Below are 16,281 nucleotides of genomic sequence, written 5' to 3'. Positions count from 1 at the left end.
ATGGAGAGTCCACACTCCATACCTACTGTGAGATGGCTTACTACCCTGAGGCTGTGTTCTCTGGGGATCACCAGCATCCTGCACGACCCACAGTTCAGGCTGTACATGGCTGGTAAAGCCCAGACTCCTTTTCTTATTTCTTTTGATAAAACTTATGAACTGGTGTGCACGAGTTTCCTGGGCTGCCCTAGCCTTGCAGTGACCCCTGTTTCTATCCCTTGACTTCTAGGACCAGCTTTGACATGGCTTTTTGGGTTTCCCAAAGCTGAAGATAGCATTCACTTGTTTGGGGCAGGGGAACACCAAAGCACTTGGCTCAGAGTTCTTTGCATGATTTCTGGGTCTCCCCAGTTGCCTCTGAAGCTGCCCTCTAGGGGACAGAGTCATCTTGTCTGCAAGAACCAAGGGCAGAAAGTATACATACCCTGCAGGTGTGGGATCACAAAAGCCCAGCTTCCTGACATCTGGTCAGGGCACTCTGAGACTGACTTGGCGACCAGATCCAATTGGGCTGAAGTCACTTTGTGGATTATCCCCTAAAGTGACAGTTGCTTGGCTTCCCCTACTTTCCTGTATTGTATTCTCCACTTCCTCACTGCTAGCTTCTGAGAAGACTTCCTCAATAACTTACTTGCACCCAAGTCCTTATTCCAGGCTTTGACTCCTAAGAATCCCACCTAAGACCTAAACATAAATCAAGTGGGGCTATCCTCTCTGGGAAGGAATCTGCAACATTACCATTTGGGGACAGCAAGAGTGACAGAGGAAATGGAGACTGAAGTTACATCACAAGGTAACACCTTATACACACAGACACGTCTTTGCTGAGAGAGCACAGCTTCAGTCCTGGGTTTTGAACCCTGGTGCATGGTGTCTGGGATGAGATGCTATTCTGAGGTTGACCAGTTGTCTATCCAGCGCTTGCTGGCTCCAGAGGGAGGAGGGTGAGGTGCTTGCTGAATGCATCAGGGTGGTGCAGAGCATGAGGAAACCAGGCTTTTCATCCCAGCTCCTGCTGGGAATCTCCCAGTGAGAGGTCCCTAAGAGAAAGCACTGATACTTCTTCAAGCGCTCTGCCCGGACTCCAGGTGATGACAATGGGAAATGTCTTAGATGGTCTTGCCATATCCACGGTGCTTTTGCAGTACTCCCAGCTTGGCAGATTCATTTCATGAGGTTTCTTTAGTTTATTTTATCTGCATTTTTTTTTTTAACAGCAAGTTCCAAAGTACAGTAAGTTCTTTCTCCTTTAAAATTTGTATGCAGGTACATGTATTTCCAAGATTTCAGTGCTTGAGTGAATTATAGAACTATTTAATAGAAATAATAAAACATTGATACAAATATAAAGACACAATCAATATAAAAGGCTTACATTTATAAAAAATACTTTTAGGTAACAGTTTTCCCCTGAGGGTTGACCACGCATTGTTGTATCCATAAATATTGCTTTGCTCTGTAGCTCATCTTTCCGAAGTTCTGAGTTTGTTTGTAAAGGGAAGTGGTGGTGGCCCCAGTCGTGTGACCTGGCTGGAGGTGGCCATCTCAGGTCGGCGCCGGGCTTGACAGGATGAGAAGAGGACAGCATCAGTGGGACCTCCGGAAAATCTGGAGAAGATTTCTTTCTTCCAAATATGGAAGATACAAAGATCAGGGACCACAGGCTGGTGACGGGAACACGAGGGCATCATGACTGGCACGGCGGGTCACTGGTTTTTCTGGACCCAGTCCCAACCATCTTCATTCTCTTTCCGGTTTTTCTCGGCTTCGATGATTTCTTTGTACCTTCTGCGGAAGAAGCCCATCTGAAAGACAGGTATGAGAGGCTCTGGGTTAGGATGGCTTTGGATTCCCAGGCAGCCTGAGCTATGAGGAGGCAGGACCCAGTTCTTCCCAGGCCTGGGGAAGTGAGGAGAAAGTTTAGAAAACATACTGGCAAGCAAAGATCCACTTGGATCCACTTTTCAAGCCACACTGACTCCCTGTGGTCTCTCTTCCAGCAAGCTGTTCATTGCACAGGCGTTTGGGAAAGTGTCCCCAAACTGAATGTTTAGTTTATTTTGAGTGAAGAAAAAGATAAAATATGTCATGGTCAATCAAGTTCGGAAAAGCTGCATTCTTCTAGGCATTTGTGACAGACCGTAGTTCAGCAAAGGATTTGATCACTGATGGGATAAGCCACCATCTTGTTTTCCCTCCTGCATGTGTGTTTATGTATATACATGTTTATATGTTTGTGTGTTTATGTGTGTATGTTTTTTGTTGTTGTTGTTGTTGAGATATGATTTCTCTGTGCAGCCCTAGCTGTCTTGGAACTCACTCTATAGACCAGATTGGCCTCGAACTCACAGAGATCAGCCTGCCTCTGCCTCCTGAGTGCTGGGATTAAAGGCATGCACCATCACCACCTGGCATGTGTGTATGTTTATGTGTGTTTACGTGTGTATGTGTTTATGTGTATAGCACTTATGTGTAAATGTGTTTATGTGCATGTGTATTTATGTGTATATGCATTTATGTGTTTGTGTAAGTGTATAATGTATATATGTCTGTGTGTGTGGAGGTCTGAATCAGGCAGGAGCTCTCCACTTTGATTTTTGAAACAAGTCTCTCAGTGGCCTGGACCCTGCTGAGTAGGCCAGCCTGGCCAGCAAGCTCCAGGGATCTGACTATCTCTACTTCCCCAGCACTGGGATTGCAAGCATAGGCCACCGTGCCTGGCTTTATACAGGTGCTGAGGATGGACACAGGTCCTTGTGCTTATGTGGCAAGCACTTTACCAACTAAGTTACATCCTCAATCCTTATACAGACTTATCAATGTCCTGAGAGACATCAGCCACCTGTGGGCCTATTTGACAAATATTGCTCTCACATGACAAACGTTTTAAAGTATGGGAGGTGTGTGTCTCATTTTGCCTTGCTGCCATCTAGAACTTCATGGATACATGAATACATGATACATGAACTCCATGCTAGCGTCAACAGCATGGATTCCTCTTGTCTCTGCATCCTGATTCAGGGTGGCAGTTTTCTTCAGCTTTTTTCTTCTACCTCCTGCCCTGAAGTTGCATTTGGTCTGTGGCTCTTCACACTTGGTAAGATGAGTGTCTGGCGTATCTCACACAGCCATTACAATTGTTGCTGTCCAGTGTTTAAGCAACGTTTTGTAGCCTGTGATGGTTAAGACCAATTTTCAACCTGACAATCTAGAATCATCTCAGAGATGGGCCTCTGGGCATGCCTTATGGGTGGTGATCTTGATTAAACTGATTGGTGTGGAGAGACCCTTCTTTTAAAAAATATTTATTTTTATGTGCATGAGTGTTTTTCCCATGTGCATGCTTATGCGCCATGTGCATGCAGTGCCTTAATAGGTCAGGCCAGAAGAGAGCATGGGATTTCCTGGAGTGAGAGTTATGGATGGCCATGAGCTCCTGCAAGGCAGAGAAGCAGGTGGAGATCAGAGATTTTCTTGTGACATCATCCATCTCCATTGAAGGGGGCTCTACCAGCCTAGCACAAGATGATACTGTCTCCCCCACATTGTCAAGGAAACCTGTTACTCAATTCCAGCAGGCCCCACAAGGCTGTGCAGTTTGAATGGCAGGGAAGGAACAGAGGTCTTTGAAGGACAGCTTGTAAGAGTCTGAGAAAACCTGTTATGGTTAATTCTGTCAACTTGATTCAACCTAGAATCACCTGAGAAGAGTATCTCAGTGAGAGACTGTCTGGATCAGGTTGGTTTGTGAGGGTTTGTTTTCACTGTTAACTGACAAGGGAAGACCCAGCCCACTGTGGGCAGAACCATTCCCTAGGCATGAGATCCTGGACTGAACAGGTGCAGAGAGTGAGCTGAACACAAAGCATGTTCACACTCATTTCTCTCCACTTTTGACTATGGATGCTGCGTGACTGGCTGGTTCAGATTCCTGCAGCCTTCACTTCCCTGAAGTAATGGACCATAACCCAGAATTATGAGCTGAAATAAACCCTTTTCCCCCTAAGTTGCTTTTTTTGGGGTGGGGTGGGTGGATCTTTTATCACAGCAACAGATATGAAACTAGAACAACTGAATCATTCAATCATGAAATTAAACATGGACATAAGGAGAAAGTGTCTTTAGCCTACACTTCTGGCTGCTGCTGGTGTAATGATTCAATTGGTAACCCCAGGTGACTGTGGCACCAATCAAGGAGACTTGTGACATGCTGCTCCTGGGTCAGTGTGTGTGTGTGTGTGTGTGTGTGTGTGTGTGTGTGTGTGTGTGTATCTATGTGGCTATGTGCACATCACCACAGGTGCTTGCAGAGGCCACAAGAGGGCATCAGATACCTAGAGCTGGAGTTATAGACAGTTGTAAGCCACCTAACATGGGTGCTCAGAACAGAACTTGAATCTTCTGGAAGAGCAAGTGCTCTTAACCACTGAGCCATCTCCCCAGCTCCAGAACTAGAGCTCTTATTCATTCTAAAATGAAAACAAGATGGCTCACTTCTCATGCCCATGCTAGGCTGTGGTGAAAGGGTTTAGAGAAGCTAATTCAATGATGACGCTCATATCATTATGGGTGTCATTCTTGCCATCAACAAAGGGCACTGTCCTCTCCTGCAGACACCTGGACCATGCTCTCTTCTTCGTGCAGAAACAGTCTTGTAAATTCCACTCTCCCCTCCAGCACCCAGTGGTCTAAGAGTTCTGACCCCAGTCATCATCAGCCTTTGATGATTATGTGCCTGGGAGGCTGAGTTGCCACGGATGTGTATGTCTTCTCCAAAAGACCATTTCCTAAAACACAGTGCATTCTTGTGGCTAGGGAAGGCTGACTGTGGCAGTACAGGCTGTGCACTGCGCACAAGAGCTCAGGGCTGCCAGATACCATAGAAAAGTTTACAAGGACCATTTCCCAACAGATGGCAGTAGAGCGTCTTACTCTAACAAACCCAGAGTTTCAGGCAGATGAAGTAAAAGGGACCAGAACAAAAGGGAGGACTTGGGAACGACCTAGTGGTGTAGCACCTACCTTGTCTGCACAGGGCCTTGGCTTCTATTCCCAGCAACACATACACACACACACACACACACACACACACACACACACACACACACTCACTCACTCACACTCACACACACTCAAACTCACACAAAGAATAGGTGGGTGACTGAGTGAGGGAATATTAGTTTGCATAGCCACCACACTGTATGGTGGGTGCCTTGCCAAATAGTCAATACTACCCCTATTGATTACCTAGCATATAGGTCCTGCACCTAAGAGATACCTGTCTTAATTGTGACTCTTCACATATTTCCAGGGAGGGTAGCCAACACCCTTCAACCCATCACAACATATCATGAGTGCTGCATGGCCATTCCTACCCGCTCCTATGGCCAGGATCTGAGCCCCAGATGCCTGGGCAGTTAGCAGCTTCCAAAGTTAAATATCCAAAGGAGAACTCAGGAGTTCACCCATCTAAGTGAGAAGAAGCCTCGCCTCCTTTCTTTAGCCATCTTTATATCATAAAATTATACAAACAGGCTGGCAGATGGATAGTCTGCCATGACAGATCATAGATCATAATCAGAATCTTCAGGTAAATGCTGAGAATTACACACACACACACACACACACACACACACACACACACACACACACACACTTTAAAACAGTGTATCACCATATAGCTCTGGCTGGCCTAGTACTTGCTATGTAGACCAGGCTGGCCTCAAACTCAGAGATCCACCTGCCTCTGCCTATTGAATGCTGGGACTAAAGGTATGCTCTAACAGGCCCAGCTGAGAACCCAAATATTGAAGGGAAATAAACAAATTCAACACAAAGTAAAAACATAAAAATGATCCTATTATTAACAACTGGAGAATCAGAAGCATGATGCATTTTACTTTTACAAAGCCTTTCTAGGGCTGGGCTGTTGCTTTTTGGTGTGCATCAGGTCCTAGGTTCAATCTCCAATACTAAGTACTAAAGAGCTTTCCCCTAGCTTGAGGCATGGTTGACAGATTTAAAAATGTGTGTAAGGTACTAAACATGATGTTTTGATTCATGTATATGTTGAGAAATGTCTTCTATGATCAGGCTAAAGAACTTGGCCATTGTCTCATATGGTAACATTTGTATGTTAAGAGTGTGCCAGTGTTAATCTTAGCAAACTTCAAGGACCAAATAAAAACTTTAGTCTCATGTTAAAGTATGGATACACTATAAAGCAGAGAGAATTATCATTATCATCACCATCATCACCATCGTCACCATCATCATCATTGTTGTTTTTGAGATAGGGTCTCTATATAGTCATGTGCTGGAACTCACTCTGAAGACTAGGCTGGCTTTGAACTCAGAGATCACCTGCCTCTGCCTTCTGAGTGCTGGGATCAAAGGCATGCGCCAGCACTACCCAGCTAAGGAGAGCAAATTATGAAATACCCCAAAACTTGCAAGACTTCATGTTCTTTTCTCTCTTGCAGGTCTCCCTTGGGCACACATACCTGCTTTTATTAGCACGCCTAGATATTTGGGAGGAATTCTGGGAAGTCTTGGGCTGCCAACTAAGCCCACCCTGAAGACTTCTGGGAAATAGTTAATAACAAACATAGGCTGTACCCATAGCGACCTCACAGTTCCACCCAGTGGAGTCAGTTGTTTCTCCCTAACCCTTTCTGGAATCTTCCAAGACTTGTGTTCCAGGAGGGGTCAGATGTTTTGTTTATAATTATCCTGTTTGCAGGAGAAACCGTCTGTCCTATGAGGAGACTTCATGACTAGCTTCAAGGTTTGTTCAGCTGGAGGCCTGGAGAAGCAGAGTACCTTCTGGTCCCAACAGTAACCCCAGAGAGCAGCTCCCAGATGCCTCCTGTAGACTAACATGATGTGTCTCCAAGCCTGCCAGAAAATCGGCAAAGTGGCAGATTGGTCTCAGTTGTCCTTAGGTGGGTGCTGGGTGAGTCAATAAACCCAGAGGAAGAAATAAGAACTGACCCAGTTCTGAGGTACTCAGTCCTGGCCCAGCCCACTTTAGGGTAATAAGAACGGCAAGACAACTCCAGGGCGTCTGGTCTCTTGAGGGTGCCTCTCTGTGCACTGGCCTTTGGGGTGTTTCTTGGGAAGCCATTCCAATGACCTGGGGCGTGCTCTTCCATTGAACTAGCTCTGGCCTTGTGTTTATGGACCTCTTAGTTAACTTGGCTGTTTACATAGCACGTCTCCATCTCAAGATGTTGAGGACATAGTATCAGACCAATATTTATCTCCAAATATAAACCATTCCCACCACACGTCACTGGCACTTGTTTTTTTTTGGGGGGGGGGTGGTTTGGGAGTATGTGTCCACGTGTGCACATGACTATACCCGCTTTTGAAAGGTGGGATGGGTTTTCTCAGTCTGTATTGGAGGCAAGGTGGTGAGCCTTCTGGAGTGGCCGCCAAACCTTACACGTTCTCTGTGCCACTCTGCAGATGTACATTTGCTAAGCATTTTTGTTGTGAGTCACAAGTGATGCTCTCCAATAAAAACCATGCTCTCTAAGAAAGCTCTAGAATACAAGGCTCTTGGAATGGTTCCAGCCGATGGAGGCCTTCAAGAAGCTCTGTCAGGGGGGCAGCCAAGCCCTTTCTCACCCCATCTCTTTGTTACTTGATCAGACAGGACTGGCTCTTCCTGGCGAAACAACAGCACTGTTTCAAATCATCTCGTTTTGAAAAAGTGTCAATCAGGAAAGAAAAGAGACGGAAGGTCCTTGGTTGAGGGTAGTGGATGAGCTATTCCACTAAAAGGGGGCCTGTGTGTCTGGTAAACTGCAGACAAGGAGGGACCGGTTTGGGAAAGGGGTAGAGGCAGGGAGGCATTTTCCTTCTAAAGGGCAAGTGCCCCAGCATGTTTTCTCTCTCTACTTAGCTGGCATTAATGAGTTGAAGGTGTTTTTCAGACACGTTCGCCCCATGCCACTGTCCCTCTGAGCAGTTCAACCTTCCCGTAAACGGGCCTCTAGGAAGAGGCACCAGGCAGGGGTATCTTCCAACCCAGCCAGGGGCTGAAGCAAGGGAGAGGGGATGCTTTTGGATTTTCTCCCTTGAAAGAGTTTCATGTTTCAAAGTCTTCCTCCTGCGCAGTGGTTTGGCAGGCTACTGTAATCCTCGCACATCAAGTTTAAATTACATTTCCCAGTGTCCATGGATGGCTCAGCTCTGAGAAGGTTGATTAGGATCCATTTCAGGCCTTTGCTTAGCTTGGGGCCCTGCTGTGGATTTTGTGTAGGAGCCAGGTCCTTTGGCTGCCAAGCGTGAGAGTCTGGGCCGTCAGCAGGCCCTTTCAGAAGGTCCTGGGGAGCGTAATGGCAGGGTCTAGAGGGGAGGCTGGGTGGGCTGAGCACACTCTGGGGAAGGCATTTGTGGAACCCTGAGGGGTTTCTATTTCAGACAGATAGGAATCTCACAGGACACATGTCACAAGGATCAAGGGCCAGTGAACTCCTCTCTGCCACTCAAATGCCTTTCTCAGAGGGTTTCAAAACAGTAGGAGGTCTGTTGTTTGCCTCTGTCCAGTTACTTGGGTATGCCACCAGGAAGGAACCCGATGCCACCTGTTGAATAAAGGCATTGGCACCCAGTGGAGCACCAAGCGTGTAGGTCCACAGGCCTGTGTGGACTGCGAAGGCTCCGGCAGAGTCTGCTCTCCAATGAGCTTTCAGTCTCACAGCAACATTTGTGTTTAGAACACACCGCGTTGGGACAGTCATTTTTGGCTCACGTGTGTAGGACACAGATGACCAACTATAGGCAACAATGTCCAGCTGCACTCTAAAAGGGAACCCAGGCCTCTCATAAGGTGTTTCAGTGGGTAAAGGAGCTTGCTGCTAAGTCTGACAACCTGAGTTCAATCTCCAGGACCCACGTGGAGGAAAGAGAACCCATTCCTGTAAGTTGTCCTCTGACCACCCCCCCAACTCCCCATAAATTATTTAATTTCTTTTATGAAATTAAAAAATAGTAGAAGGGAACAACTCACAGGAAGAGGGCCTGACCTCTGGCCCTCTGTTCCTAATGTGTTCTTAGAGATATGTCTCCTGGTCAGCCAGATGGCAGGTGCCAGCCAGTGGGGTCTGTGGGGGCAGTGGAGGGGATTACACACAGAGGATAGTAATAAGCCCAAACTGGTGAGGTCTAACAAGTCTGATGCTGGGCTGGACATAAGCCAGTTTTCAGCTGGTTTCTCTGCATTGTGCCACTGGTATGATATTGAGTTGCTACTCAGTACCCAAAGTGCATTATTCTTAGGTAGTGGATGTAGGAATCAGAGATTATGAAGTGTCTACAATCTAACATTGTAGGGAATGTAGGTCTTTAAAATTATCCTTCATTTCACCTGCTTTTTCCAACCTCTCCTAGACTCACACAGTCAGTCCTCAACAAAGACTTTTTTTTTCCCTAAAGACTCCCCAAGCCACCTGCTTCTTCTGTGTAGGAGCCAGACAGTCTTATAGCCATGCCTGACATGGACAACCCTCTGATATGAAGACTGTACCAAGATTTTTTTTTTTTGAGACAGGGTTTCTCTATGTAGCTTTGGTGCCTGTCCTGGATCTCACTCTGTAGACCAGGCTGACCTTGAACTCACAGAGATCCACCTGTCTCTGCTTCCTGAGTGCTGGGACTAAAGGCATGCGCCACCACCGCCCAGCCCAAGATTTTTTAAAATTATAATTAATTTTTGTGTCACATGTGTGCACGTGCACATATAGAGATCAGAAGACAACTTGTGGGAGTCTGGTCTCTTCTTCCACCCTATAGGTCCCAGGGATTGACCTTGGGTTGTTAGACTTGGAAAGAAGCCTCTTTACTGGCTGAGTCATCTCACTAGCCACCTTTTTATTTTTAAAATTAATTAATTTAATGTGTATGTGTGCGTGCCTGTGTGTATACATGTACGTGTGTGTGTGTGCACGCGCGCGCTTGAGTGAATGCCTGTGCATGTGTGTATGCCTCACCTTCCCAGAACACTCAGATGAAACCCATGTTTGTACTGAAATAACAGCACAGTTGAGAAAAGTCCCCTGAGGCAGGGGAGCAGGGTGGAGAGTCAGATCTAGAAGGCTTTACACAAAGGTCACCAAGTTAGCACATAGAGAAAGCAGCTGGCAAAGGTGAATGTGGAGACCCCCCCCCCCCCGGAAGAAGGCCAGCTAGAGCCAACTGGGGCCACTGCAGAGGTGTCTGAAGGTGACCTGTGGCTCATTCTAACATTAAAACTGCTGTGGAATGGTCTGTATGTCAAGTGTGTTGCTGATTGGTCAGTAAATAAATCACTGATTGGCCATTGGCTAGGCAGGAAGTATAGGGGGACAAAGAGAAGAATTCTGGGAAGTGGAAGGCTGAGAGAGAGACACTGCCAGCCGCCACCATGACAAGCCACATGTGAAGATTCCGGTAAGCCACGAGCCATGTGGCAAGGTACAGACTAATAGAAATGGATTAATTTAAGCTGTAAGAACAGTTAGCAAGAAGCCTGCCACAGCCATACAGTTTGTAACCAATATAAGTCTCTGTGCTTACTTGGTTGGGTCTGAGCAGCTGTGGGACTGGCGGGTGACAAAGATTTGTCCTGACTGTGGGCAAGGCAGGAAACTCTAGCTACAAATGGCGCCCAACGTGGGGCAAGAGTTTCCACCTAAAACCTGAGAAAAAAGATTCTAAAATGGAGCTAAAAACAGTTCCTAGTTGTTTCTTTCAAGCTAGCGGCAGCCTGCATGTTTGAGCTACTATGGCGGGTTCCTGGTGTGCATGCTCGACCTGCAGTATGGCAGGAATGAGGCCTCTGCAAGTGGCACATTAAGCTGTATGGTGGATTTAGCCTTTGCTAGTACAAAACAAAAAAAAAAGAGGTTTCTGGGCTACATGCTGCTTTGATAGAAGCATAGACCCACTATTTCTGAGAGTTGATGGCTCCCAGAGCTGGCGGAAAACGTACCACCACCATGTTGGGAAGCTGAAGTGGGCGGAACCAGCAGCCATAGCGCCAGCGCCATTTCAGGCTTAGAAGGCTGCAGTTTAAAGCAATAGGCTCAAGCTAATATAAAAAAATAAGCCACGTAAAGATGGCTAACACACAGAGAATCTGGATTATGTTCTCTTTGATATTCGTAACTGAAGAAAAACATTTGATTACAAAAGCTGTTGAGTTATGCCAAAATGTATATTTTAAAGGTACCTTGACTTCAAAATTTGGATGTAAGGATATGTTGCTTTGGAAAGGAGGCTCTGCTTTTGTTTCCACAGAAAGCCAGAGGCTATGGATTTGTTCCAGATTAAGATACATCAGGTTTGACCAGCCAAGACCACCTGAAAGGTCTCTGATGACACCATGGCCCAGATGATCCAATATCCAGAACCATTTCAAGGCAACTGGCTCAGACGATACACCCTCATGGACTACTCCATAATCCTAAAATATTCTTTGTGTCCCCATAAGATACAGCACCCCCCTCCAGCAGGAAGTAGTAAGAGAAGCTACGCCCAAATTCCCAAATATACCAAGCTGACTTTGGAGATGTGTAAAGGTTAAAACCTTCCTTTTTAAGAAAAGAAAAGGGGAAGTGCTGTGGGATGGTCTGTATGTCAAGTGTGTTGCTGATTGGTCAGTAAATAAATCACTGATTGGCCATTGGCTAGGCAGGAAGTATAGGGGGACAAAGAGAAGAATTCTGGGAAGTGGAAGGCTAAGAGAGAGACACTGCCAGCCGCCACCATGGCAAGCCGCATGTGAAGATTCCGGTAAGCCACGAGCCATGTGGCAAGGTACAGACTAATAGAAATGGATTAATTTAAGCTGTAAGAACAGTTAGCAAGAAGCCTGCCACGGCCATACAGTTTGTAACCAATATAAGTCTCTGTGCTTACTTGGTTGGGTCTGAGCAGCTGTGGGACTGGCGGGTGACAAAGATTTGTCCCGACTGTGGGCAAGGCAGGAAAACTCTAGCTACAAAAACACACACTCACGGGTGGCCAGAATCCTGAGTCTCTCAGCTGACAGGATTCAAGAAGGTAGACATCACGTACTGTCATGGACTTAGAGAAAGATGGAGGTCCTTGTAACAAGCCCCCAGCCAACAGTTATCAAGTGTCAACAGTCAACCAACTCCTGTACCTCATCTCAGACAAGAGCTTGCCACATAACTGAGAGGCAGGAAGGGAAGTGTGAGGTGGTTATGGAGATCAATAAGGAGCAGTCAGCTCTGCTGGGCATCAGAGAGAAGCATGCATTTTTGCCCGCATTTACTCCAATCCAAGTACCAAGAAGGCACAGAGATAGCAAGGCATAACTCACCACGCCCTAGCTCACCCTAGACCCTCACCACCTGGTATTAGACTCATAACCATGATGGACAATGGCAAGTTATATGCAATAACATGTTTGATGCAGAGGAGAGTATGTGTATCCTCTCCCTTCCCTTCAAAGAAGAGTAAAGGGCCCATGGTGCAGTGTAAAGAAGGCTGCCCTTCAGTTCCTTCCTGTAGAAACGAGGCTACGGAGTGCAGCCTATGTGCGTGTAGCTCTCACAGGGAATGTGGTCTATCACCACATTCTCTCTTAGCAAACAGGACAAAAGCAAAGCCACACCAGTGTTGGTAGGTGGGATGAGGCGCAGGGTGGTGGTGGTGGGGGAACAGGTGATGGTGCCCTGGGCAGCAGTGAGCTCCGTGGGTAGCCACCAGGAGGTCATGCAGACCATGAAGGGAATGAGAGTGGCCATGACATTCCCTGCTCTGTGTTTGGGCCCATGTGGCTGGAGCAAGGAGCTTTCTTCTCATTCCAAAAGCCCACATGAAGGCAAATGCCTCCCCCTACCCTACCATTGGCCTTTTCAGAGTCCAAACACTGAGTCCTGTTTCTCCACCCACAGGCCAGAGGCCCTCTCAGCAGGAAGGCACTGGAGCTGCAGACAAGGGAGTGTTAAGAGTCTGTCTGGCTGTGTGGGGTAAACAAAGGACAAACTGGAAGATTAAAAAGGAGGAAATATCTGCTGTTGGAAAATATACAAGAAAATGTACACTTTGCTAAACCTGCCATGGGAGGGTGGATCCGGGGAGCAGTTCAGAACGGCAGTTTACACCATGAACTACATCGTTCCATGACTCCATTCCTAGGGTTTCATTCTGAGGACACAGTGAAGGATTTGTGCAATTTTCTGACTCTCGGGTCATTAACCGTGGCATTGTTACAAGATATGTACAACCAGGGACAGTCTGGATTCTAGGGCCAGGGGGCTGTAGACTACACGGTTGGCACTGTCATTATGATGTGGCTGGAAATGGGCTCCTAACCACACAGGGAGAGGTTCACAGTGTTGCTGTCAGGGAACAGCACGCTGCTGGATAGCACAAGGCTGTCTGACATGCGCGGACACGAATGATGAGCATACTGTGCGCTGTGTTTCCTTCAGTCTTCAGACCCCCCTCCAAGTAAAGTACCATTAAGTTTAAAGTGATGGAGCTGATCCTTCATCAGAGAAAGGTATACTAAACACACAGTTTCCCTGAGTTTCTAGACTACTTACATACTCTAAATTGTATTTATTATACATGTATTTTTTGAGATCGAGAGCTGAACCCACAGGGGCAGAGGAGATGGCTGAGTTGGTAAAGTGCCTCTTGGGCAAGCATGAAGGTCTGAGTTCTGATAGTCAGAACCCATGTAAAAAAGCCAGGCATGGTGGCACTGGTTTATAATCCCAGTGCTGGGTAGGAGAGACAGGCAGGCTCCCACTGCTCACTGGCCAGCCATCTTAGCCTAATCTGTGAGCTCCAGGCCAATGAGAAGCTGTGTCTCAAAAATAAGGGTACAACTGGTGAGATGATTCAGAGGTCAAAGGTGCCTGCTGCCAAGCCTGGCAGAGTTCATCCCTGTAACATATACGGCAGAAGGAGAGAACAGACTCCTGAAAGTCGTCCCTCTAACTCGCACATGTGGGCCATGGCACACATGCACACACTTGCCTGTGAGTGTGTGAGTGTGTACACAGGAATGTAACCCATGGCTTTCAGCTGAGGAGTACTTCACCTGGATGTATACTGAGTATTTGTCTGGATAATTTAACTAACAAATTGTCCGTGAATAAGCTGATCCTGTGAGTAAGCCTCACTTACACTGATGTACGCAGAGAAACAGGCCAGGATGGAGGCAGCGCCGTGCTCAGCACACTTAGTTCCAAGATGTAACCTCTGGTTACTTATAACATTTTTTTCTTTATTAATGTTATCACGTTTGATTAATGTATATGTACTGTTTTCTAATCCCAAAGAAATTAAGTATTGGATTTAAAGCATCCGCTGTTGCTGGAGAATTTCTCTCCAGCTCCCACCACCAAGTCCCGCCAGTTTTCGAATTTCTCTCCAATCCGCCCATAGTACTCTCAGAGATTGTTCCTGTAATAGGCATTTAAAAACTGCTTTGCCAAAGAGCACTGGTTGTTCATTTGCACCAAGAGGTAACTCAAAGCAGGACAAAAGCCTGATGTCTCTGCCTTCGTGGTGGCTTCCTTACCTCTGGTCAGGCTCTGCTTGCCTCTTAATGAGTGTCCACCTAAAAATCCACAGTACCTAAGCTCTCTCTTCTGCCTTCCAGGCCAAAGTCACGGATAACACTGTCTCTAGCTGTAGTGACCTTGCACTCTAGGAAAAGCACAGCTTGCAGACCTATCACCCATAGTGAGATCACTTCCCATGCAGGAGCAAACAACCATCGTACAGGGACCAGACTGGTCTCCGAAGCAATGATATCAGTAACCATTCGGGATGGGTTTGATTTTCTGAGGATAGATAAAATGAGGTGATTGAGGCCCCTTCTCTCTCTCTCTCTAGTGGTCCAAGAGGAAGCCAGATTCCATCCTCTGCCTGAAGGGGGCACTGACCCCCTCTGTACCTGCACTTTGAGGGAAAACTTCTTCCTAGGTTCCCCATCCCTGGGGAGGCCTGTGACCTGGTGTCCTGGGTGGAAATCTGGAGGCACCTGTGGTCACCAGACTCACCTTCCACAGCAGCACAGCCAGCAGCAGGAAGATGAGGATTCCCACCAGCAAACTGATGGCGATGATCCATCCCACAACGTAGCCACGGGGCTCCAGATTGTGCAAGGCCTCAAAGACCACCTAGAAGGCAACACAAAAGTGAAACCATGAGACCAAAGTTCATGTCTTGAAAGAGCTAGAAAGATAACGACCCTGATTTCAAGTATCACAAACTGAACAAAAGTATAGTGAAAAATGTCAGCCCGTGTTACGTTCCAAAACTAGATGATGATCTTCTACCTTGCATTCTGGTTCTGAAATAAAGGACATGGGAGTGTTTCTCAAGCAGTGAATACTTCTGAATGTTCAACTTAACGGGCCACTTAGTATGGGATCATTTGCTCAAGACTATTTTCCCCAATAGACTGTGGACCACACGAGGGCTAAGCCACTGTCTTGGGTCTCACAGCTGTGCCTAACCTGTTAAAAGAATTCATTCAAGATGTGCTGTCCTGCCGGGTGGCGGCGGCAGCGGCGGCGCATGCCTTTTATCCCAGCACTCAGGAGGCAGAACCAGGTGGATCCCTGTGAGTTTGAGGCCAGCCTGGTCTACAGAGTGAGATCCAGGACTACATGGAGAGACCCTGTCTCGAAAAAACCAAATGTGCTGTCTTTTCTAAACTGAGCCACATGAGGCTGGAGGCCTTATCTCACCGAAGCACACTTGTTTATTTTTATTTCTAGGTATGTGTGTATCTGTATGTATACCATATGCATTCAGGTGCTCCCAGCTAGAAGATGGGGTCAGATCTCCTGGAGCTGGAGTTGTAAGAGGTTGTGAGCTGCCTCAGGTGGGTGCTGGGTATTTAACTTGGGCTCTCTTTAAGAACAGCTAGTGCTCTTAACTGCTGAGCCATCTCTCCAGCCCTGAGGCACACTCCTCAACTTCGAAGGAGACTCATGGTGTCCTACAGCTGGCCTATGTCAGCTCTCAAGAGCCAAGTCTGCATCTCCTCCCAACTCAAGTGACTCTGTGATGACAGTTGCCACAGATTGCAGTGGGAATGTCACACCATAGGAAGGCAAGCCAGACAGCGTCCCTCTACACTCCCGAAGGAGAGTGGGGCGTTTCTCATGCAGTAGCTCATGCTGACCACACTCTGGCTCACTTCCAGTCCCACGGGTCAGGAGCGTGGTTTTACAGACTTCAGGTGTCACTTGCTCCCTCTTCTTCCAAAGGGAAAGCCAATCTGGTCATCTTTAGTTC

The 16,281-nt window shown here is 47.0% G+C and overlaps 1 protein-coding gene and 2 long non-coding RNA genes across 3 annotated transcripts in view; 2 read left to right on the top strand and 1 right to left on the bottom strand.

The window, feature by feature from the left end:
- Positions 1-1,357: 1,357 nt before the first annotated feature.
- Itga9 (integrin subunit alpha 9) overlaps positions 1,358-16,281 on the bottom strand; it is a 311,746-nt gene continuing 296,822 nt past the window's right edge. Inside the window, exons 27-28 of the mRNA XM_059268864.1 lie at positions 15,036-15,155; positions 1,358-1,805 (exon numbers count right to left, since the gene is read on the bottom strand). Of these exons, the coding sequence (XP_059124847.1) occupies positions 1,707-1,805; positions 15,036-15,155 (219 nt within the window). The 3' untranslated portion in view covers positions 1,358-1,706. The remainder of the gene's footprint in view (positions 1,806-15,035; positions 15,156-16,281) is intronic.
- LOC131915517 (uncharacterized) lies at positions 6,641-13,197 on the top strand. The gene is made up of 2 exons (XR_009380351.1): positions 6,641-6,944; positions 12,912-13,197. It is a non-coding gene; the product is annotated as an uncharacterized LOC131915517 (long non-coding RNA).
- LOC131915516 (uncharacterized) lies at positions 13,414-15,359 on the top strand. Its single transcript, XR_009380350.1, has 2 exons — positions 13,414-13,522; positions 14,869-15,359. It is a non-coding gene; the product is annotated as an uncharacterized LOC131915516 (long non-coding RNA).

This window comes from Peromyscus eremicus, chromosome 7 (assembly GCF_949786415.1).
Source record: "Peromyscus eremicus chromosome 7, PerEre_H2_v1, whole genome shotgun sequence".
NCBI lineage: Eukaryota > Metazoa > Chordata > Mammalia > Rodentia > Cricetidae > Peromyscus > Peromyscus eremicus.
This window is presented reverse-complemented; position numbering and strand designations above follow the sequence as displayed.